At 36.8% G+C, this 25,309-nt stretch overlaps 1 protein-coding gene across 1 annotated transcript; it reads right to left on the minus strand.

Moving 5' to 3' along the window:
* Nucleotides 1–2,601: 2,601 nt before the first annotated feature.
* On the minus strand, nt 2,602–15,347 carry LOC144344846 (ubiquitin-conjugating enzyme E2 Z-like). The gene is made up of 7 exons (XM_085494604.1): nt 15,179–15,347; nt 13,525–13,597; nt 9,743–9,930; nt 8,122–8,233; nt 6,201–6,316; nt 4,667–4,757; nt 2,602–2,936 (listed from the first exon to the last, which is right to left on the minus strand). Exons 1-7 carry the CDS (start codon nt 15,301–15,303, stop codon nt 2,769–2,771), a joined length of 873 nt encoding a protein of 290 aa, XP_085350730.1. The 5' UTR covers nt 15,304–15,347; the 3' UTR covers nt 2,602–2,768.
* Between the last annotated feature and the right edge of the window lie 9,962 nt (nt 15,348–25,309).

Here is a 25,309-nt window from a genome sequence, read left to right on the forward strand (position 1 = left end):
GGCCATCTATACGTTTTGTGTGCATGTACATACGCAGTGACTGGCTGGCAAATGAACCCTATTCATTTCTATAGGTTATCTATATGTTTTGCGACGTGTACATACGCAGTGACTGGCAGGCAAATGGACCCTATTCATTTCTATAGGCCATCTATACGTTTTATGCATGTACATACGCAGTGACTGGCTGGCAAATGAACCCTATTCATTTCTATAGGCCATCTATACGTTTTGTGTGCATGTACATACGCAGTGACTGGCTGGCAAATGAACCCTATTCATTTCTATAGGTTATCTATATGTTTTGCGACGTGTACATACGCATTGACTGGCTGGCAAATGAACCCTATTCATTTCTATAGGCCATCTATACGTTTTGTGTGCATGTACATACGCAGTGACTGGCTGGCAAATGAACCCTATTCATTTCTATAGGCCATCTATACGTTTTGTGTGCATGTACATACGCAGTGACTGGCTGGCAAATGGACCCTATTCATTTCTATAGGCTATCTATATGTTTTGCGACGTGTACATACGCAGTGACTGGCTGGCAAATGGACCCTATTCATTTCTATAGGCCATCTATACGTTTTGTGTGCATGTACATACGCAGTGACTGGCTGGCAAATGGACCCTATTCATTTCTATAGACCATCTATACATTTTGCGACGTGTACATACGCCATGACTGGCTGGCAAATGGACCCTATTCATTTCTATAGGCCATCTATACGTTTTGTGTGCGTGTACATACGCAGTGATTGGCTGGCAAATGGACCCTATTCATTTCTATAGACCATCTATACGTTTTGCGACGTGTACATACGCAGTGACTTGCTGGCAAGTGGACCCTATTCATTTCTATAGGCCATCTATATGTTTTGCAATGTGTACATACGCAGTGACTGGCTGGCAAATGGACCCTATTCATTTCTATAGGCCATCTATATGTTTTGCGACGTGTACATACACAGTGACTGGCTGGCAAATGGACCCTATTCATTTCTATAGGCCATCTATATGTTTTGCGACGTGTACATACACAGTAACTGGCTGACAAGAACTGAACAAGAGTTGAAGCATTCATATAAGATATGATTTGATTGGTTGAAAGAATCTGTCAACAAACAAGCTTCTTGCTGATTGGGTGTTAGGTTGGGTAGCAAATCAATTACCCAGCATTCATTTCTGGCAACAGCATGGTACAGAGAATGGCTCCAAAAACTTATCTACACGCATGCTTATCACATGACCATCGTGCATAACATTCACAATACTCGCGTCTAGCGTAAAATATCACTAGCTGATAGTTCACACTAAACATGGAGATATGCATGATAGACGAGATCAGTCTCTGTGTGATTGGACTGTACAGGGAGAAAACCAAATTGCGTGACAGTCTTTATTACTGAGAATTTCACACTAGATGACAACAATCTCTTGGGTGGTGAAAGTGTGTGATTGAACTGTACAGGGAGAAAACCAAATTGCGTGGCAGTCTTTATCACTGAGAGAATTTCACACTCGATGACAACAATCTCTTGGGTGGTGAAATAACTCATAATAATGAAAGTTTATTTTGAAAAAAATATTGCAAAAGAAAAGTAACATTTCTGTCGATTTTGAAAACCAGTGCGATCATAACTGCAATTGCACGGATGTCACACATAATTAACATATGATTCGTAATCATAGTTCACTTGGATTTGGTCATGTGATCGAAAGGTTATCACCTGATATCACTTAATCATAGAGCTGGTTGATAATCATGACATCATCGGTTGTATTAACCAATTACCTTCGATTTATGAAAAATACTAACCTATGAGGTCACTCATGTCAGCCAGCTCTACGACCATGTGATATTCCTTTCTAAAGCTAAGACTATATATGGTAGCTCACTACCATAAGTATAACCTTAATGCAAATAAAGTTTCCATATAAGGAGAGGTGGGAATCCACTGCATAATTTCTAAATAACACAAAAAATGCATTAACATTATGAGTATGCAAATTCATGTACATACAATGTAAGACAAGATCTCTCAGTAAATACCATAAAAGAAACTCATTAACATTATTATGAGTATGCAAATTCATGTACATATAAGGTAAGACAAGACCTCTCAGTAAACACCATAAAAAGAACTCATTAACATTATTGTAATGTATGCAAATGAGGTTACACTGAAAACGGATTTTGCTTCTCGTCATCAAGAAGTCAGTTTGAAACTTAAACTTTTCACCAGCAGACTTCCTTGCCAAAATTGTTCTACACTTTTTCTTAAATTCTTCAATATTTTTGGAAATGAATTCTAATATTGGAGCCAACAGACACAATTTGAGTCAATTTCTAGTTTTTACTCGAAAAAAAAAATCCTCTGAAGGAAAGTGCAGATTGTAAACAGGACTATTTTGTGAATTTGTGATGAAAAGGTTAGCCTCACGTTTCTGTTGTCAATTTGCATACTAGTAAAGTGCACCACCTATGGTAGAATAGGGAAATGTTTTTGTTTTTGTTTCAGTGGATGTGTTGTTAATCCATGTCAACCTTTAATAAAAAGTATTTGAAAGCATTTTTTATTAAATATCAAATGCTGGAACATATAATCCTGTTGTCATAGTATTAAATAATCTAAATACCCAAAAAATACAAAAACTGAACTACATCACCCCTTCGTTTTTTTTTTCAATTTTCGAAGGACGAGAAGCAAAACCCTTTTTTGGCCAAAGACAAACGAAAATATAACTCATGAATATGCAAATCAGCTGTTTGATTGTTCGTTATTTGTATCTGTATCTGATGTACTCATATCACTGTCTAAGTCAGATAATTTGTCGCCTAATTTTTCATCTAGTCGCCTCTTGATTTTATCTAATCTCAGCTTTAATGCAGCATACTCAAATCGTCCTCGCTTCTCACCAAAAGGATCCTGAAATGAATAAGGAAATAACTTTAACATCATGGAAGATGAATTAGTCATCAATATGAATAAGTTAACATCATGGAATATGAATTACTCATCAATATGAATAAGGAAATAACTTTAACATTATGGAAGATGAATTGGTCATCAATATGGATTAGATTAGATTAATTAGCGCCAGTGAAAAAAGCTAAAGTCAACAAAACAGTACAAACTCAACTTTGAAGTAGTGTTGAACAAACAATATATGTTACACATGAAGGGATTACACTATTCAGGAGAATCCCAAAGTACAGTTTTCACATAGATTTCAGTCTTCGTTTTCACAATTATGTTTGCCAGGCGATGAAAATATCCAGATGTTCATCCCTCAGAATAGACACTATAGATCACTAGTCACAGTAGATAATTTTACATTGAAAAATAAGGCAGGCCTTAGATTTACCCAAATTTTAGGTTTGAGTAAATTTTGTATATGAACTTGAAATTAAATATTTAGACCAGCTTAAAAAGATAATGCCTACTTGCAAAGACAACATTGCATACAAAAAGTTAGGGGATAAATAGTGACATTTTGTGAAAGCAAACCAAATTTTTGATGAAAATTTGCACATAATTTTATTAAAATATTGCTATTTGTAATCGGAAATGGTGGCTCTAATCTGTTGAAAAGATCATGTCAAGTTGTGAAAAGTGATTGGAAAATTGGTAGATTTGTTTGCAAATTTGACCTAAGCGGTTGTTCAACCAAATACTGCAGTTAAATGTTAGAAAAATTAATCAAAATTTGAATGAAAGCTAGACTGTAATACGTCTAATGTTAAGAAATAGCGTACATAGTTGTGAAGAGTGATTGAAAAGTAGGTATTTCTTTGCAAATTTGACCTAAATGCTGACCGAATAAATAATAAGTAAAAGCAAGTCCAAAAAATATAAACAGACAGCACTGACTAAACATACAAGTCATTGAAAATGACACAGTCTGTAAAATTTTTGAAAGTTCTCTTTGTGCTTGTCATATTAAAGCAGAGGGGTTGTCGCGAGCGTGTCCTTGAAACTTGCGTCCCAAGTGGCGTATACAACGGATTGTTTATTTACCTCAAATTCAAACACGTGTTGCGTGAAGGCCCCTCCGGTTTAAGATATAGCAAAGAAAAACATAGATCACAAGTGAAAGCATTTCCAAGTTATCACATTTTAAACAAACAAGTTGGCCGCCAGTCGGCCATATTTGATCAAATTGCGAAACAAATTGTCCTAACATGTATAAAGTATGTGCCAAATTTGAATGAAAACTGACAAAGCATGTCCAAGATACGCATATAAAAAACAAAACAAGATGCCTACCAGTCGGCCATCTTTGATCCAATTGCGAAAGAAATTGTCATGGACATGTATTCTAACATGTATAATCTATGTACCAAATTTGAATGAAAACTGACAAAGCATGTCCAAAATACAACATTTTCAAAAAACTAGATGGCTGCCAGTCGGCCATTTTTAATCGAATCGCTAAACCACTGCATGTGCATATGTCTCACATATAGTACTAGGCACAAGCGAAGAATGAATGGAATCGGTCCAAAAGGTTCTGAGATATGACTCTGGACAGACGTACGGACGGACGGAGACCAAATTATAAGTCCTCATTTTCGGACTCTGTCTGAACAGGGACTAATAATGTTAAGAAATAGCGTACAAAGTTGTGTATATTCTGTACCATACTGATCACCTACCTGCATGGCTTGAGATGAGAGATGTGAACTATCATTCACTGTGGCTATATAATAATCATAAAATTCAGGAAATGATTTTTCCATTACATCTCTGAAACAAATAACAACAAAGTGACATACAGTAGACCAATCACTGATAGCATAGTGGTTGTCACATAAGACTCATGATAACAACAAAGTGACATACAGTGGACCAATCACTGATAGCATAGTGGTTGTCACATCAGACTCATGATAACAACAAAGTGACATACAGTGGACCAATCACTGATAGCATAGTGGTTGTCACATCAGACTCATGATAACAACAAAGTGACATACAGTAGACCAATCACTGATAGCATAGTGGTTGTCACATCAGACTCATGATAACAACAAAGTGACATACAGTAGACCAATCACTGATAGCATAGTGGTTGTCACATCAGACTCATGATAACAACAAAGCGACATACAGTAGACCAATCACTGATAGCATAGTGGTTGTCACATCAGACTCATGCTAACAACAAAGTGACATACAGTAGACCAATCACTGATAGCATAGTGGTTGTCACATCAGACTCATGATAACAACAAAGTGACATACAGTAGACCAATCACTGATAGCATAGTGGTTGTCACATCAGACTCATGATAACAACAAAGTGACATACAGTAGACCAATCACTGATAGCATAGTGGTTGTCACATCAGACTCATGATAACAACAAAGTGACATACAGTAGACCAATCACTGATAGCATAGTGGTTGTCACATCAGACTCATGATAACAACAAAGCGACATACAGTAGACCAATCACTGATAGCATAGTGGTTGTCACATCAGACTCATGCTAACAACAAAGTGACATACAGTAGACCAATCACTGATAGCATAGTGGTTGTCACATCAGACTCATGCTAACAACAAAGTGACATACAGTAGACAAATCACTGATAGCATAGTGGTTGTCACATTAGACTCATGATAACAACAAAGTGACATACAGTAGACCAATCACTGATAGCATAGTGGTTGTCACATCAGACTCATGATAACAACAAAGTGACATACAGTAGACCAATCACTGATAGCATAGTGGTTGTCACATCAGACTCATGATAACATCATAGTGACATACAGTAGACCAATCACTGATAGCATAGTGGTTGTCACATCAGACTCATGATAACAACAAAGTGACATACAGTAGACCAATCACTGATAGCATAGTGGTTGTCACATCAGACTCATGATAACAACAAAGTGACATACAGTAGACCAATCACTGATAGCATAGTGGTTGTCACATCAGACTCATGATTTCATTCACTAACGAATGCGATTTGTCGAAACCAAACAGTGACAACAGTGGCATTAAATGACCAGAACTGACACCTGGCACAAAAAAATGACATACAGTACAGCTGTAGTATAAGCCAGGATTACATCATCGGTTCAGTGTCATGCAAACAAACTTCATCTGAAAACCTATAAAATTTGGTGAAAGTGAAACAATTAAATTGATGGATTGTTGTAGAGTTGTTTACCTGAGTTCTTCTGGAATAAGATCACTGTTGCTTTCTAACATATCACAAACCGCTACTCTGATCGTCTCATGTCGTATACAGTCATTATATCGTTGTGCATCACCACTTTGTCTTTCCTGTCAATAAAATGCAAATTGTAATAAGAAAATTGACTGTGCCTTGGCAACCGTGTGCAGCATGCCTTGGCAACCATGATTAGATGTGTTTACTTGTAAACAAAACTGAAATGAGTCGGCCATTTTGAATCAAAACTTGGAAATCAATGCATGTTATTATGTGTCACATGATGTATGTGTGAAGTTTGAATATAATTGACAGCTAAAGTTAGAACACAATGGCCACTAGTCAGCCATTTTCAATCTGACCTGAAAAAAATAAGATGTACATCTTAAGTAGATATGTATATCAATAGACATAACAGGTTTGATTGAAATGCTACATTGTTACTTACCTGTTCAAACCCTGGTTCATTGTGTTATGACTGGTACATTGTTACTTACCTGTTCAAACCCTGGTTCATTGTGTTATGACTGGTACATTGTTACTTACCTGTTCAAACTCTGGTTCATTGTGATATGACTGGTACATTGTTACTTACCTGTTCAAACCCTGGTTCATTGTGTTATGACTGGTACATTGTTACTTACCTGTTCAAACTCTGGTTCATTGTGATATGACTGGTACATTGTTACTTACCTGTTCAAACCCTGGTTCATTGTGTTATGACTGGTACATTGTTACTTACCTGTTCAAACTCTGGTTCATTGTGATATGACTGGTACATTGTTACTTACCTGTTCAAACCCTGGTTCATTATGTTATGACTGGTACATTGTTACTTACCTGTTCAAACTCTGGTTCATTGTGATATGACTGGTACATTGTTACTTACCTGTTCAAACCCTGGTTCATTGTGATATGACTGGTACATTGTTACTTACCTGTTCAAACTCTGGTTCATTGTGATATGACTGGTACATTGTTACTTACCTGTTCAAACCCTGGTTCATTGTGATATGACTGGTACATTCTTACTTACCTGTTCAAACCCTGGTTCATTGTGTTATGACTGGTACATTGTTACTTACCTGTTCAAACCCTGGTTCATTGTGATATGACTGGTACATTGTTACTTACCTGTTCAAACCCTGGTTCATTGTGTTATGACTGGTACATTGTTACTTACCTGTTCAAACCCTAGTTCATCGTGATATGACTGGTACATTGTTACTTACCTGTTCAAACCCTGGTTCATTGTGATATGACTGGTACATTGCTACCTATCTGTTCAAACCCTGGTTCATTGTGATATGACTGGTACATTGTTACTTACCTGTTCAAACCCTGGTTCATTGTGATATGACTGGTACATTGTTACTTACCTGTTCAAACCCTGGTTCATTGTGATATGACTGGTACATTGTTACTTACCTGTTCAAACCCTGGTTCATTGTGTTATGACTGGTACATTGTTACTTACCTGTTCAAACCCTGGTTCATTGTGATATGACTGGTACATTGTTACTTACCTGTTCAAACCCTGGTTCATTGTGTTATGACTGGTACATTGTTACTTACCTGTTCAAACCCTAGTTCATCGTGATATGACTGGTACACTGTTACTTACCTGTTCAAACCCTGGTTCATTGTGATATGACTGGTACATTGTTACTTACCTGTTCAAACCCTGGTTCATTGTGTTATGACTGGTACATTGTTACCTATCTGTTCAAACCCTGGTTCATTGTGATATGACTGGTACATTGTTACTTACCTGTTCAAACCGTGGTTCATTGTGATATAACTGGTACATTCTTACTTACCTGTTCAAACCCTGGTTCATTGTGTTATGACTGGTACATTGTTACCTATCTGTTCAAACCCTGTTTCATTGTGATATGACTGGTACATTGTTACTTACCTGTTCAAACCCTGGTTCATTGTGATATGGTTTCTCATTTAATAATGATTGTATAGATATTAACACACTGGATAAACTTTGTGCCGGACTCCAGGCTGGACCAGACCATGTACTACAGGAATACAAAGTATTAAATATAAGTGACATGTCCTTACAACTTACTGTACAAACTTATCATCTCAGTAGAGCTGAATTGTTGGAATAAAGTCAAGTAAACTAACAACGTGCGTTTCATATAATATATATATATACAAGAAGATCCATACGCACTACACCGCTGAGTGCAGTAGACATACTTCCGATGGCAATAGGAAGTTCGAAGGAAGCTAATACAGTTGATTTATAACAGATGAAGTAAATGGAAATCACTTTTCAGTCCTCATTGATGCACATACGAATTTAAAAGAGTTGGTAAACAAGAGACGATGGCAACTCCACGTTGTGGCAGATTTACACACTACTACAGTTCGACTAAAGTTTACAAACACCATGGTCAGTCACACAAAGTCACCCAAATTCAAAAGGGATTTTTAAATGCGCTGGGGAACAAGAGACGAACAATTGTGCATACTTAGATGACAATTCCACATTATGACGCAGTGTGAAAATTGCAATTTTTAAACTTTGCTTGCAGATTTCCTGGGACAGATTTACATAATACTACAGTTCAATAAGTTTACCAACACCACGGCCAGTCACACAAAATCCATCAAAAAGGGAACTGCAAGTCGTATAATGCCAAAACAGTACCATGATTTCACAACTTTCGAAATACGTTCGCTTTTATCGATAACTGCAAGACCAGCCCATAAACACAAAGCCTAAACTATCAGAAATTCGTAACACATCATTTGTAAATTCAATCCATCAAAAAAGTATAAAAACATTTTCATGAACAATTTTTATTATATAAATACACTTTGAAAAGAAACATGATTCATAAACATAAATCTATTTGAATACATTCTCACTACAAATAACACAATTTATTTTTCAATGGCGTCTCTTCACAGCACAAAATCTTGGAATCATGCACACATGTGAGTACTTCGGTGACACATTTTATAGCTACGCCCAAAATAGTCCACTATGTATTGCGCAACTGTGACCAAACGACATCATTCTGTTAACATCCACACATTTTCATAAAATCTCCATGCACTTTTCGACCATTCATAAGTAAAATACACTACAATTTACTCTAGAAAAACAATTTTCTTGGTACATTCTTGCATATTAAATGAGGGGTTCAGACACATTCCAAGCGGAACACTTTTCTTGGACTAATAACAAAGCTAGTCAATCCTTTCCCAGCAATAACAATGTGGAATAAAGTACTAATAACGTGAAGTATAAAAACAAGCAATGAGACCATTAACCTCTTCACCACCAGACTTTTTCCTGTAACTTTTTTTACATTATCCAATATTTCGGGAAATGAACCCTAATTTTGAAGCAAATATACAAAAATTTCAGTTTTTACTCAAAAAATTTGACTATTTTTGTTCCAATATTTGAAGAAAATAAAGACTATAAAGAGGACTATTTTGTGAATATGTGATGAGAAGAGGGACCTGGTGGTTAAAAGGTTACTGAAGAGGTACAAACGAGCATTACTCACCCCAATATACTGAGACACACTTTACCATTACGATATAGATTTGGATTAAATCGAACTTTACCATCTCCCGTCGTTATTAATTTAACTCGAGGTGGTCTGATTGGATAGTCTGGTGGAAATCGGATTAAAAAATGGAAGAAGCCGCCTTCATATGGAGTATCAAATGGTCCAGTTATCAACGCATGAACCTAAAAGACAAAAATACAAAACAATGAAATATCAGTAGCCTAAGGGGCATAGATGGCATAGACATATCAATTCTGATCTCAAGTGTACTAGGATTCAAAATTAACAGCAAGCTAAAGAGCGCAGTTGATCTATTCTTGTCCCAGGTGTCCTAAAACTTAAAATTAACATTAGCCTAAGGGGCATAGACATATCTATTCTGGTCTCAAGTGTACTAGGACTCAAAATTAACAGCAAGCTAAAGAGCGCAGTTGATCTATTCTTGTTCCAGGTGTTCTAAAACTTAAAATTAACATTAGCCTAAGGGGCATAGACATATCAATTCTGGTCTCATGTGTACTAGGACTCAAAATTAACAGCAAGCTAAAGGGCGCAGTTGATCTATTCTTGTCCCAGGTGTTCTAAAACTTAAAATTAACATTAGCCTAAGGGGCACAGACTATCAATTCTTGTCCCAGGGCAACTAAGACTCCAATTTAAGAGAAACCTAAAAGGGCACAGTTTACATTCCAGGGCACAATTTAAATACAGTTTTGAAAATAAGCTAAGCAAATGTTATGATATACTTCTTACACTAAATTTTGTTTAACCTTTTCGCCCAAATTTTTCTGCACTCTCTTTTAATATTTTTAAATATTTCTGGAAATGAACCCGAATTTTGGAAGCCAATAGACAAAATTTAAGTCAATTTTCAGTTTTTACTCAAAAAATTTAGCTATTATTGTCCCAATCTTCTGAGGTAAAGTGCAGACTATAAACAGGACTATTTTGGGAATTTGTGATGAAAAAAAGGTGTTGAAATAATTAGACTGATTGGACCTTAGTTATGTGATCTTTATCCGGTACCACACACATACCAGGAGGTGGTTCATTAGTACATACCTTAGTGATGTTGTTTTTATCTGGTACCACACACATACCAGGAGGTGGTTCATTAGTACATACCTTAGTGATGTTGTCTTTATCCGGTATCACACACATACCAGGAGGTGGTTCATTAGTATATACCTTAGTGATGTCATCTTTATCCGGTACCACACACATACCAGGAGGTGGGTTCATTAGTACATACCTTAGTGATGTTGTTTTTATCTGGTACCACACACATACCAGGAGGTGGTTTAGTAGTGCATACCTTAGTGATGTCGTCTTTATCCGGTACCACACACATACCAGGAGGTGGTTCATTAGTACATACCTTAGTGATGTTGTCTTTATCCGGTACCACACACATACCAGGAGGTGGTTCATTAGTACATACCTTAGTGATGTTGTTTTTATCTGGTACCACACACATACCAGGAGGTGGTTTAGTAGTGCATACCTTAGTGATGTCGTCTTTATCCGGTACCACACACATACCAGGAGGTGGTTCATTAGTACACACCTTAGTGATGTTGTCTTTATCCGGTACCACACACATACCAGGAGGTGGTTCATTAGTACATACTTTAGTGATGTCGTCTTTATCCGGTATCACACACATACCAGGAGGTGGTTTAGTAGTGCATACCTTAGTGATGTCGTCTTTATCCGGTATCACACACATACCAGGAGGTGGTTCATTAGTACATACCTTAGTGATGTCGTCTTTATCTGGTATCACACACACATACCAGGAGGTGGTTCATTAGTACATACCTTAGTGATATCGTCTTTATCTGGTACCACACACATACCAGGAGGCAGTTCATTAGTACATACCTTAGTGATGTCGTCTTTATCTGGTACCACACACATACCAGGAGGTGGTTCATTAGTACATACCTTAGTGATGTCGTCTTTATCTGGTACCACACACATACCAGGAGGTGGTTCATTAGTGCATACCTTAGTGATGTCGTCTTTATCCGGTATCACACACATACCAGGAGGTGGTTTAGTAGTGCATACCTTAGTGATGTCGTCTTTATCCGGTATCACACACATACCAGGAGATGGTTCATTAGTACATACCTTAGTGATGTCGTCTTTATCTGGTATCACACACACATACCAGGAGGTGGTTCATTAGTACATACCTTAGTGATATCGTCTTTATCTGGTACCACACACATACCAGGAGGCAGTTCATTAGTACATACCTTAGTGATGTAGTCTTTATCTGGTACCACACACATACCAGGAGGTGGTTCATTAGTACATACCTTAATGATGTCGTCTTTATCTGGTACCACACACATACCAGGAGGTGGTTCATTAGTGCATACCTTAGTGATGTCGTCTTTATCTGGTACCACACACATACCAGGAGGTGGTTCATTAGTACATACCTTAGTGATATCGTCATTATCTGGTACCACACACATACCAGGAGGCAGTTCATTAGTACATACCTTAGTGATGTCGTCTTTATCTGGTACCACACACATACCAGGAGGTGGTTCATTAGTACATACCTTAGTTGTATCATCTTTATCCAGTACCACTCACATACCAGGAGGTGGTTCATTAGTACATACCTTAGTGATGTTGTCTTTATCCGGTACCACACACATACCAGGAGGTGGTTCATTAGTACATACCTTAGTAATATCATCTTTATCCGGTACCACACACATACCAGGAGGTAGTTTAGTAGTGCATACCTTAGTGATGTTGTCTTTATCCGGTACCACACACATACCAGGAGGTGGTTCATTAGTACATACCTTGGTGATGTCGTCTTTATCCGGTACCACACACATACCAGGAGGTGGTTCATTAGTACATACCTTAGTGATGTCGTCTTTATCTGGTACCACACACATACCAGAAGGTGGTTCATTAGTACATACCTTAGTGATGTCGTCTTTATCTGGTACCACACACATACCAGGAGGTGGTTCATTAGTACATACCTTAGTGATATCGTCTTTATCTGGTACCACACACATACCAGGAGGCAGTTCATTAGTACATACCTTAGTGATGTAGTCTTTATCTGGTACCACACACATACCAGGAGGTGGTTCATTAGTACATACCTTAATGATGTCGTCTTTATCTGGTACCACACACATACCAGGAGGTGGTTCATTAGTGCATACCTTAGTGATGTCGTCTTTATCTGGTACCACACACATACCAGGAGGTGGTTCATTAGTACATACCTTAGTGATATCGTCATTATCTGGTACCACACACATACCAGGAGGCAGTTCATTAGTACATACCTTAGTGATGTCGTCTTTATCTGGTACCACACACATACCAGGAGGTGGTTCATTAGTACATACCTTAGTTGTATCATCTTTATCCAGTACCACTCACATACCAGGAGGTGGTTCATTAGTACATACCTTAGTGATGTCGTCTTTATCTGGTACCACACACATACCAGGAGGTGGTTCATTAGTACATACCTTAGTGATGTTGTCTTTATCTGGTACCACACACATACCAGGAGGTGGTTCATTAGTACATACCTTAGTTATGTCATCTTTATCTGGTATCACACACATACCAGGAGGTGGTTTAGTAGTACATACCTTAGTGATGTTGTCTTTATCTGGTACCACACACATACCAGGAGGTGGTTTAGTAGTACATACCTTAGTTATGTCATCTTTATCTGGTACCACACACATACCAGGAGGCAGTTCATTAGTACATACCTTAGTGATGTCATCTTTATCTGGTACCACACACATACCAGGAGGAGGTTCATTATATATACTCATAATATCTCTATATATATAAAAAAAACAAAAAAAAAACATCACAATTGTTCACTGCCAAATACATATACATATATAATATATACTCTGCGAATACTTGTAACACAATTTAAAACCCACTGAATATGCCTGAAATGATAAATAAGCGAAATTTAAACCCAGTGAAAATTAGTCATTTTACAGAGTTAGTGAAAATCTTCGAGGCCCTAAGGGGTCAGTGACGTATATTATGTCATCATTAATGCCAAACAATTCTGAAATGCTTTCAGTAAATAAATATCTTTATAATATATATTCTGTGTTGTCTATCCAGTGTAGCATGAATAACTGGACCAGAGTAACCAAACATAAACAATGGCACGATTCAACGGTGACATGTAGGTGTGAGTGGAGATCCCACTAACGCCTGACAGAATACTGTACACCAGTGTTCCCTCTAAGCCTTATTTTCGCTCAATTTTCTCAGATTCAATTGTAGTTTCTCAGGGAAATTTTGTCTTTTGAGGAACTTTCCATGCATTTTGTATGCAGAAAAAACATTTCAAAGGGAAAATAGGCAAATTTTCTCAGTATTTTCAAGATTCAAAAAAATTTAAGGGAACAGTGGTGTACATGTCTCGTCGGCAAGACCAATACTGCGAATTTGCAAAGTTCACGTTTTCTTGCAATGAGTTTCAATGAAAATTAATTTTAGTGGTCATGGTAACACAATCAATCAAAGCCATGGTTGCATTGTCATCAAAAATCACAGACTGTTTTCAACAAGATGATAAATATTCCATGAAGGGTTACTCTTTGATAGCTGTCATTATCTGACAATTTGATTGGTACCGACAAAAAATCGTCAAGGGAGGTGAAAAACTACATCATTCTGTCAGGCGTGTGTTGAGTTTGGAACATCAAGGAGGGTACAACTCATACAACCTTGCCAGGCTATGAACGCATCTGAACCAAATATGAAAAGAAAAGTCTGCATATTGTAACCATTTCAACAGGAAATGGGATTTATAGAAAAACATGTCAAAATGGAGAAAAAAACAACTAGATATTTTACAACACTATATCGATATACTTTGTTATTGTAGACATTTATACAATTGAAGTGTGATTGTTCGGTAATTCATTCATTGATCGCCAAGAGGTACGATAATAAATTTCTACAATTGAAACATAATTACAATTACACATGTTAATAATTAAAAAAAATGAAATAATTAATAATTGCATGATTAGTTTTTATGGTCTGATTGCAATTGTAGTCACTGTCAACTTTCAATTCGAGTGTGTCTGTAACAAAATAATGCGAAATGGTGTACTGAAGGGACATACGTACGTTTAATGTTATGTCAAATCGCCATGACAGCTTATATTACCACATCACTCGTTTCTGAATGTTAACCACAAATTTATTTTTCGTCATTTCATAAATTGATAAACTGCTGTTTTGGTCTAAACGGCAACATTGTGTCATTTCGCATCAACTCATTCCACCCGGCCGGCCGCATTGATTCAGGTCGACTCCGATCGCAGCTGGCCGACAAGGGGTTTGACTTGGGTTTTTAATGGATTATTGCGCGTAAAAGTACCCTACCTTTTTATTCGTAGAATACATTGTTGTGTTGGGGTTTCCTTGTCCCAATCTTTACTTTGTAGAGGGTCCCATTGAGTCGTTACACCTGACGTCCCACCGAGCATTTCCAACGCAGCTTCCGCCATCTTGAATTCACCTTTGCTTGTTTTTATTTATTAGTGAGACGTTCCAATGTCGTATAGGGGTGGCAGACTGAAAGATGAGGGATTTCCCCATCCGGGTCTTTGTAAGACTGCTGTTACTGTTTATACATGCAAATACATGTACAGTTTCTTAATGGAATCCACTTTAAGAAACTGATATGAAAATTCAGGAACAAAAAATAATGATTATAATAATAATAATAATAATAACAACCTTTATTGATATCGTATCCCTTCTGGGATCTAGATTAGAATACAATAAGGATATAAGGAACAATAAAATACATAAGTAATAATAATAATAAAAAAGAAATAAATAGTAATACTGTGAAAATATTATTATATAAATATTTTTTTGGTGTTATTTTGAGGCAGCTGGTAAATTGCTTTTCATGAAATTCTCTCTTTTATTGAAACAGTCGCTGATAAACTTGGCAATTGCTTGGACGGTTTCAGAATTTTTGTTATTGAGAAGTGCTTTCAGATTACCGGATAAGTTTACGCTTTCAAACAAAGCATCTCTTTCAAATTTGTACTGGTTACAATTGAAGAGGAAGTGTTCTTCATCTTCAATTTCATTGGAGTCACAGACAGGGCATGTTCTATTTAAGACATCTATGTTGTGATATCGCCCAACTTCAATCTGAAGTATGTGGGCACTTATCCTCAGTTTAGTCATAGATGATCTGTGGATGGGGTTTTTAATAATTTCAAGGTATTTTTCAAGTGCAAAATCAGTTTTCAGCTGTCTGTAGGTACGAAGTTTATTTTTGTGATTAGTGCCTTTATTGTCATTATGCATTGTTTCTGTGCAGTGTTTCTCAAACATATTTTTTAGTTTTTTTGTAGCTAATGGGATAATACTGGTTTTTTCGCAAACATCACTAATTTCCAAAAGGTTCAGTAATTTTTTTATGCCTGTGGTCCAATTACTGACGTTTTCTTTGTCCAAATTGGTGCCAAGTTTGGAGGCCTCAGAGATCAGAGTGGTTTCATCCATATGTTTTATTTTCAGCCAGTAGTTAATCATACGTTTGATGCTTGAGATGATAAGTGGATATCTTCCCAGTTCAAGTAAACATGCCAAGTTTGTGGCTTTACAGTTTACTTGTAGTAGGTACTTGCACATTTTGTGATGTAATTTTAAAATATAATTATAAATAGCAGAAAAATGATCAGTGTAGTGCTAGTGAAAAATGATGACTCAACATAAAGTTTTGAAATTTACAGTATTTTTTAATTTAATTTAATTTAAATTTACACGATCCGTTTCCAGAAGAATAAAAAGAGCCCCGGCAAAAAACGAAATGCATACAATTGTTTGGATATTGGGTGTTCGTACTCTCTCTATGTGGCGGGTCGGTGTGAAGCTTAATTAATTATTTATTTGCTGGCTTTTTCTTTAAAAATTTTCGCGAAAAACCACAATAGTTCAATGAATTCAAAAGGAAACAAAGGAAAACAACGAAATAATAAAAATAAACATAGTACTTATAAAATAAAATAAAATGAACTCAGGGTCTTCAATGTGAACACAATTGGAATTCAAATGAGATGAATATTTCGGCCATGTTTCGTTTGTTCTAATACGTTGCTTTTGTGGGTTGGTGACGTGGAAGTGAATCCAGATACCCGTTCAAGTGCTAATAGACAATTTTCTGTTCACTGCGAGATCTATTTATTTATTTGTTTATTTATTAACACACAACATCCCCCGGAGGGAATGAAAAGGGTTACAAATCAGATATTAGTAAAAGAAAAATAACTACAGAAAAAGTGAAGGAACAAAAAAGCATTAAAAAAAAAAAAAGATAAAATCGGACATAAAAACGAGAAAAACAAAGGTCACCGAAAGGTTAAAGCGCTGTATGTGCCGTCATGTTTTAGCGTAAAGAAAGAAAGTAAAAAATTACTGTAAAAAATCCGAAATTGAAGAGACTTGCATGTAATTTCTCAGTACCTCGTATACAGCGCTTGTATACAGCGCGTCTGTTCGATTCAGCAGTAACCACGTGACTTTCAAACTTCCGTGGTTGGCACGTTTTGCGTTCTACATTACAGACCGCACATAATACACCATGTTTTGCGCAGAATGGCAAAATAAAATGCAATGAACCGTCATACCAGCCGTCATAGAAGTAGAGTCATAGAAGTAGAGTCATAGAAGTAGAGTCATAGAAGTAGAGTCATGTCTGCCATTCTGTGTGTTGGGTATTTTCACCGAAAACAAATCTATTGTATTCAAACTTTTTTCCGGGAAAATACATTTTTATTTTTACCAGCATTCTTTTTTCCTGGTTGGACTTAAAAACATAACTTAAAGCGCGGTAGTCGTCGCGCTGCGCATGTGCGAGATATATGGGTCTCATATAAACAAAGATGGCAACTTTGACTGTTGCGCAGATCAACGAGTATGAACTGAGACGTTTCCAAGCTTTAATTAAGTAATTTTCTTGTTATTGGAAGGCATTGAAGGAATTACCGGCGGTAATCAATGCAAGTCGCACCCAGGTCAAACCTCATACCCGGTACTTGTGATTTCCATTCGAAGAGCGCATTGGATTGTGGGAAAATCAATGTTTATCAACACAAACGTGGCTCATGCGCAGCGCGACGACTACCGCGCTTTAATATGCAACTTAATGGTGAACTGATTTTTATTTCACATTTTTCAGTGACTAAACCGATTGACTTTTGCACTTACTCAAATATTTCAACTTATTTTGGACAACCTCTTACAAATGATTGCATGATACCTGATTGTGTTATGTTGTAATTTTTATCTTCAAGTACCAGTACCAGTAACATTTCTTTACTGTATCCTTATGATAAGTATAGTTTTAGTTTTTTAGAATAGTTTGTTATACCTTTATTACATTTGTATTCACCTAAATTGAATTTCTTTCAATATGATTGTAGCAAAGAATTATCCTATCTACTACTATGTCAACCTTTTCCCGTTATGCAATGCGTGAAACACAGAGAAAACGTTCCAAGGTCACGCATGTTTTATATTTGTTGTATTGAGAATTATAAGCGAACTCGACAACCAGATAATCTTGAATTTGAGAGTGTTCATCGGCTTCCAGCGATAATCGCTAAGTTCGGACGTCTTAAGAATAAATCCAAAGTTTACACAGTGGCTAAGAAGTTACCAAACCAAAGTATCGTGTAACTGAAGAATTCTTTCTTGTGATCACCCCAAAAAAAACTCGGTACTTTTTTACTTAAAGGTTAATGGCCCAGAGGGGAATCACTGTATATTAAAACCTTACACCATGTGCATTCCTGCTAAAAAAAAATAATAGGCCTCCTAGGGCTGGTAGAACATTGGCAAACCATACTCCCTTATTGTGGACGCAAGGTAAATTGAGTACCAACTAACCAAGAGATGATCATCCCTATGCTCGGTGTTTAAGTGGCGGGAGTTCGGGTTCGGGGCAAAAGTTCGGGCGGGGGTTTGGGGCCTGGTCGGGGCCATGGGATCTAGGGCGGTGTATGGGAGTGGTTGTTGCAAGAGGGGGCCGACAGCGGGTGAGTTCTATTCCTAGGGGCCTATTTAACTCCCGCGCGGGCCCCATTAGAAGGTGAAAAACACCCCCTTTCCCCCTAAGTTTGAAACGCACATGGGGTAGTAACGGCATACAGAATCATCATGATGGTCATCGCGCCGCGTTTTTTTTTTATATGGGACTCATATCGACATAAACAACGAGTGTAAAATATATCGTTTGTTTACATTTAAACCGCCCTTTAAAGCGCGAACTGAATGCATTTTTTTTTATATTTTATTTTTCATTCTATTCGTCTGTTTTTTCGAGTTTAAAAAATGTAAGATGGAGCCTTCATCCCTTGTCTATTTCACTAGATACCAGCCGATACCCCCCCCCCCCGCGCTCACAGAAACTCCGTATTACAGTTGATTATAGTTCCTGGGCTCCCTGTGCTTTAATAAGATATTTTTTTGGGGGGTGTTATTGCAAGGTATCGCCTACGGAAATTAGTGAAAGTCACGCCTAGGTCAAAACACGTACCCGTGATTTCATTTGAAAAGTGAATTGGATTGTGGGAAAATCAATGTTTATCAACACAAATATCGCACATGCGCAGCGCGGCGCGGCGCGTCGACCACCGTCCGACCTTTAATTAAAGCCGGAGGGCCGTCACCTGCACACGCTTGTTCGTAAGCAATGACACGCTATGCCCATCTGACGCATGCGTGGGTGATGACTCCCCCGCTTTAAAGCGCCAGGTCATGGTGGTATTTGCCCTGATATATTGAAACATTTACCAGATATAATGAAACAGACGCTAATTAGCATACTGTAAAGGGGGTAATTATTCACTGGGTTTTAATTTAGCTTATTTCGCTGACTGGAAAAATGCGCTAAATTAAAACACAGTGAATATGTAAAATTTAGCATAGAACACATTATCCAAATGACGAAACCGTGAATTTAAAACCCACTGAATATGCCTGAAATGGTAAATCAGTGAAATTTAAACCCAGTGAAAATTAGTCATTTTACAGTATTCAATTCTAAAACATGGTTACCGGTACTGCCAACGTAAATGGTTAAAAGCTAAGCCTGACAAGGTCACATGAGTTGCGCCCTCAGTGATGCTCCAAACCCAAGTGAGATGTGATGCTGTTTGGACTGCGATGGCGCTGCTCACACCTACATGTCAGGCTGTCTCATTACCTGTCAGCTGATATAGCTACGCTGTTTGTGATGCATGCTCTGAAAGCAATGACTAAGAAGCAATTTAAACTTAATGCTAGCTGCTTTAATATCGCAAGACACCAACTTTCTTGATTTTGTTGCAGAGAATATTTCACTAAAAGTAGAGAATTGAAGATATCTTTACGAAATGGACAAATCTAATAGAGGTCTACCCAAGGTACCTACAAATAAAGTTATAAAGTAATCAGGTTAAAGGTTTTCAAAAACAAGTTGAAAATAACATTTTTTTACCAAAAATGATAAAAATATTCACTAAAATTAGAGAATTGAAGATATCGTCATGAAATTAACAAATCTGACAGAGATTCACCCAATGAAGTAACAAAGCAATTGGATTAACAGTTTTCAAGATGAAGTTGAAAATAACGTTTTTGACCAAAAATATTCATCAAAATTAGAGAATTGAAGATATTGTCACAAAATCAACAAATCTGACAAAGGTCCACCTGATGTACCTACATATACAATATCAAAGCAATCAGACTAGCAGTTTTCAAGGAGAAGTCGAAAATATAATTTTTTACCAAAAATGACAAAAATATTCATCAAAATTAGAGAAATGAAGATATCATCACGAATTGAACAAATCTGAGAGAGATCCACCCAATGTACCTACACACCAAGTATCAAAGCATTCAGGCTTATAGTTTTCAAGAAGAAGTCGAAAAAGTATCAAAGCATTTGGGCTAGCGGTTTTCAAGAAGAAGTTGAAAATAGCATTTTTGACCAAAAATGACAACAAGCAGCCTGTCGGCTGAGATAGCTACGCTGTTAGCAATGCACATTTCAATTAAAGAACAGAAGATATCATTAGAAAATGAACAATATGTATAGTATCAATGCAATGGGACTTGCAGTTTTCAACAAGAATTCAAAAATATCACCTTTCACCAAAAAAGACAAAAATAATCATCAAAATTAAATAATTGAAGATATCACTATGAAATTAACAAATCTGAAAGAGGTCCACATGTAGTACCTATATAAGTAATATAAAAGCAATTGGACTTGCGGTTTTTAACACGAAGTCGAAAATATAACTTTTTACCAAAAATGACAAAAATATTCACCAAAATTAGAGAATTGAAGATATTATTACAAAATAAACAAATCTGAGAGAGGTCCACATGTAGTACCTATATATGTAATATCAAAGCAATTGGACTTGCGGTTTTTAACAAGCAGTCGAAAAATGACAAAAATATTCATCAAAAAATGAACAAATCTAAGAGAGGTCTACCCAAGGTACATATACACCAAGTATCAAAGCATTCAGGCTTGTAGTTTTTAAGAAGAAGTCGAAAAAGTAAAACATTGACACGGGCGAAGACGGACAATCACTCATATGATAAGCTCCGCTCGACAAAGTCGACAGCAGAGCTAAAAATATTTGCTATAAATAAGACAATTGAACATATCCACACGAAATAAACAAATCTGAGAGAGAACCACCCAAGGTACCTTCCTAGAAAGTTTCACAGCTATACAGTTTGTGGTTTTTAAGAAGAAATCGAAAATGTAAAGTTGACGACAGCGACGACGGACGCCGACAGACAATCAGTAATACTATAAGCTCCGCTAGACTTCGTCGACAGAGGAGCTAAAGAGTTAGCAAGGAGGAAGTTGATTGTGGTCAGAGAATATCCTAACTTCCTGTTATATAGCAAGGTGTTTGGCATCAATATTGTATTCCAGATTATTTTGAGTGAGTCACTATTAATACATGTATTGATCAACCAGGGTTTCGCCAAAAACTAATACAGGACTATCGACAACTTATTCATTCAAATTATCTATACCACCAGTTATCGTTATATGTCATTAAAGCGCAGTGGTCGTCATTCAGCGCGTGTACGAATTTCATGTAAAATAAACAATGTATTTTACACGCGTTGTATACGTTGCTATGAGTCCCTTATTGAACAGGGCGTGGTGTAACGACTGCCGCCCTTTAAATAGTCATCTGTATTGTTCATGTCTTGATTTTGAAAAAAAACAAGTATTCGATCGCGTAAACCATTTTTTATTCTGTAAGTTTGCTCGCTGGCAACTCGATCTAACTGGAAATGTCTTTAAAATTTTGCAATCCATGTATACAATGTGCAAGTCATGTGTTCGCACACCAGATTATTTCCCCTGTTACTATTTGTGACTTTTATTAATGAATTGGGTATTTTAGGTGCATACATTGGTAGCCAGTATGCTAAACCTTCCTATCTTCTGTATGAGGATGACTTGACTATTTTGGTACTACTGTCAAATCTGTATTAGTAGTCGCGGCTTCTATTAAAATGGTACAATTCCACAGAGGAGATGTGGCTTCTATTAGAGCATCTACACATTTTCGGTTCTCAATTGTTCAAAAAGAATGGGTGCGGCTTCTATCAGGGATGCGGCTTCCAATACAGATTTTATCATTGGCCTTCAACAATTGCTGAATTGTTACACAAATCGAGTTGCACAAATTGCACACCCACTTTAGAGAAACTACGCTTAAGTTTTAACTCAATGTTTAATTAACAGTTTACAGAACTTTGAGTTAAAGGGCAACATGAATTTTTATTTTTGTTGAACGTCCACATTTAGTAACTTGAACTTTAATGAACAGTTAACCGAATATTGAGTTACGAACAACAGATTTATTGTTTTGCGTAACATTCAAATTTAATAAATCAAATTTAATTAACTGCTAACCGAACAGGAAAAATAAAACATTGAACAAAACAACAACTTTATGTTGCCCTTAACTCAAGGTTCAGTCAACTGTTAATTGAACATTGAATTATAGTTTGGGAGTGGTTTTGCTAAAGTGGACGTGGTTACTAAAATATGGGCATGGGCATGGTTATGTTTGAAACTTGATGTTTTTAACTCTAACAAATTCAGCATCTCGCTCAAAATGGAAATTAATAGTTACTGTAGAATACTTTATTTTTGCTTGGAATTAATTTTCACTATTTTTACTGAAGGGATGATTCAATGAAAATAAAATCCAGTGAATATACCTTTTTCCTATATTTTACATTTAACTCACTAAAAATCAGTGAAAATAAACACTCAAAAAACAAAAATCTTATCAGCGAAAATTAATTACAGCTAAATTACAGCTGAGTATTTTACAGTAACTCTGGTAAGACCAAGGTGATGGTTAACAGGAAATATGACATACTCTGTAATGTTATAAAGATGGTAGCAATCTAATGATTGCATTGTTAAGTACAGGGATGTGGCAAGAAAAAACATTTAGCCGACCAGGAAATGTTTATGTGCAAAATTCTCCGCTATCCTCGAGAGCAGAGCTACGTCACGAGACGTTCCACGTTGCTAAAATGTGCAACACTGTACCATGTATTTCTATGGGCTCTGCGCGAGCTGCTGTGGAACGCCGTTCAAAACAGCCGAAGTCAAGGATACCGAGGGTACTCAACTTTGAAGTAATCCTGAGGAACCAAATTTATATATGTTGTACATGTAGGGGTAATCTTGTAAACAGTAAAACAGTAAACAGAATACTAAGTCACAGCAATTGCTACGTTCACACGGCAGCATTGTACCGGAGCCGAACTACTGCTCCTCCCACTGATTAACAGGAGATTATCTCCAATGCATTCATACGGTCGGGAGCCGAACGAGAGCAGATTAAAGATTCTCCTTAAATTTTGTGAACTTTTGAACTGTACTGTACAAATTAGCAATTTTTGTGCACCATGCATTTATGAAACGCAAAAAGCAATTCATTTGACCATATTAATGCCTGTATTTACTTGTCGTTTGTTTTTTTCACCTCAATTATAATTGTACCAGTTTATTATTTATGATCTACGGTTCAGAATAAATTTATATTATTATACATCTGTCAACATAATGCCATAAGTTACAACAGGTTGTAATCTTGAGGTATTTCACTGGGTATTTCATCCTACCATATTAGGAAATGCAAATTCCAAATATGGAACCATTACATGTGTAAGCGTTCTGTTAAAAACAAACATAGCAGTCCCCAGAGTACTTTATTTGACGTTTGACACAAAAAAGTTCGCTAAATCTGTTCTAAACTTTTCGGATTTCAGCATTCCCATGATGCATCTTTGGGGGTAAAAGATGTATAATAATAAGGTTATTACGAAGATACCCTAAAGTAAACATTCAGACAGTACATGACCACATAGACCTCTCCTGCGCAATGATCAATACTCTTGCAGTACTGTCTTTGTGCATACTTTGCGGTATCCTCGTAATAACTTAAATAAAAACAAAAATACATGCCATACAACACATAAGATTGATATTGTGATATTATAAACTAATGCTTAATTTAATACATCAGCTATGCACTCTATCTTATTATCCATATCAGCATTATATAGTCGGTGTTTAGAAGTTTCAGCTACAAACCCAAATTTCTGTAATTTAGAAAAATTGTATTTAAAACTAACATTTTTTTAACTAGGTGAGAACTCGTCAAGTTATAGGTGTACTGCTATGAATACAACAGATATGGTATTATTCATCAAGCAGTTTTGTAGCATCTTAGAGTGTCATCAAATCACTGGGTTTTCAGCTTATTAGGGTGTCCTCAAGTCACTAAGTTTTCAGCATCTTAGGGTGTCATCAAGTCACTGAGTTTTCAGCATCTTGGGGTCTCCTCAAGTCACTGCGTTTTCAGCATCTTGGGGTGTCCTCAAGTCACTAAGTTTTCAGCATCTTAGGGTGTCACCAAGTCACTGAGTTTTCAGCATCTTGGGGTGCTCTCAAGTCACTGAGTTTTACAGCATCTTAGGGTGCCATTAAGTCACCGAGTTTTCAGCATCTTAGGGTGTCATCAAGTCACTGAGTTTTCAGCATCTTAGGGTGTCATCAAGTCACTGAGTTATCAGCATCTTAGGGTGTCATCAAGTCACTGAGTTTTCAGCATCTTAGGGTGTCATCAAGTCACTGAGTTATCAGCATCTTAGGGTGTCATCAAGTCACTGAGTTTTCAGCATCTTAGGGTGTCATCAAGTCACTGAGTTTTCAGCATCTTAGGGTGTCATCAAGTCATGAATCGCATGCAAGATTCTCTATTCAATGACTGAGGATAGGCATCTCTACATAATCAATATTCAACTGACAAAAACACTGACAGCAATGTAACATTGTAACAACACAAGCTTCTGCACATACATGCCTGTAAGGAACATTCCAATAAAAAGCTCGTCTAAAACAGAAAATAAGTGAGATCATTGCTCAGAGCTGTCCTCTCA

Source organism: Saccoglossus kowalevskii, chromosome 20, assembly GCF_978046115.1.
Source record: "Saccoglossus kowalevskii chromosome 20, keSacKowa6.1, whole genome shotgun sequence".
In the NCBI taxonomy this organism is placed as follows: Eukaryota; Metazoa; Hemichordata; class Enteropneusta; family Harrimaniidae; genus Saccoglossus; species Saccoglossus kowalevskii.

What these genes read in the sequence shown, in the direction of transcription:
- LOC144344846 (XM_085494604.1), bottom strand. Translation starts at nt 15,303, where the DNA reads ATGGCGGAAGCTGCGTTGGAAATGCTCGGTGGGACGTCAGGTGTAACG. An exon ending in TGTATTCTACGAATAAAAAG is followed by an intron (nt 13,598 to 15,178) that starts GTAGGGTACTTT and finishes TTATATATATAG; the next exon opens with AGATATTATGAGTATATATA. An exon ending in GTGTGTCTCAGTATATTGGG is followed by an intron (nt 8,234 to 9,742) that starts GTGAGTAATGCT and finishes GTATTCCTGTAG; the next exon opens with TACATGGTCTGGTCCAGCCT.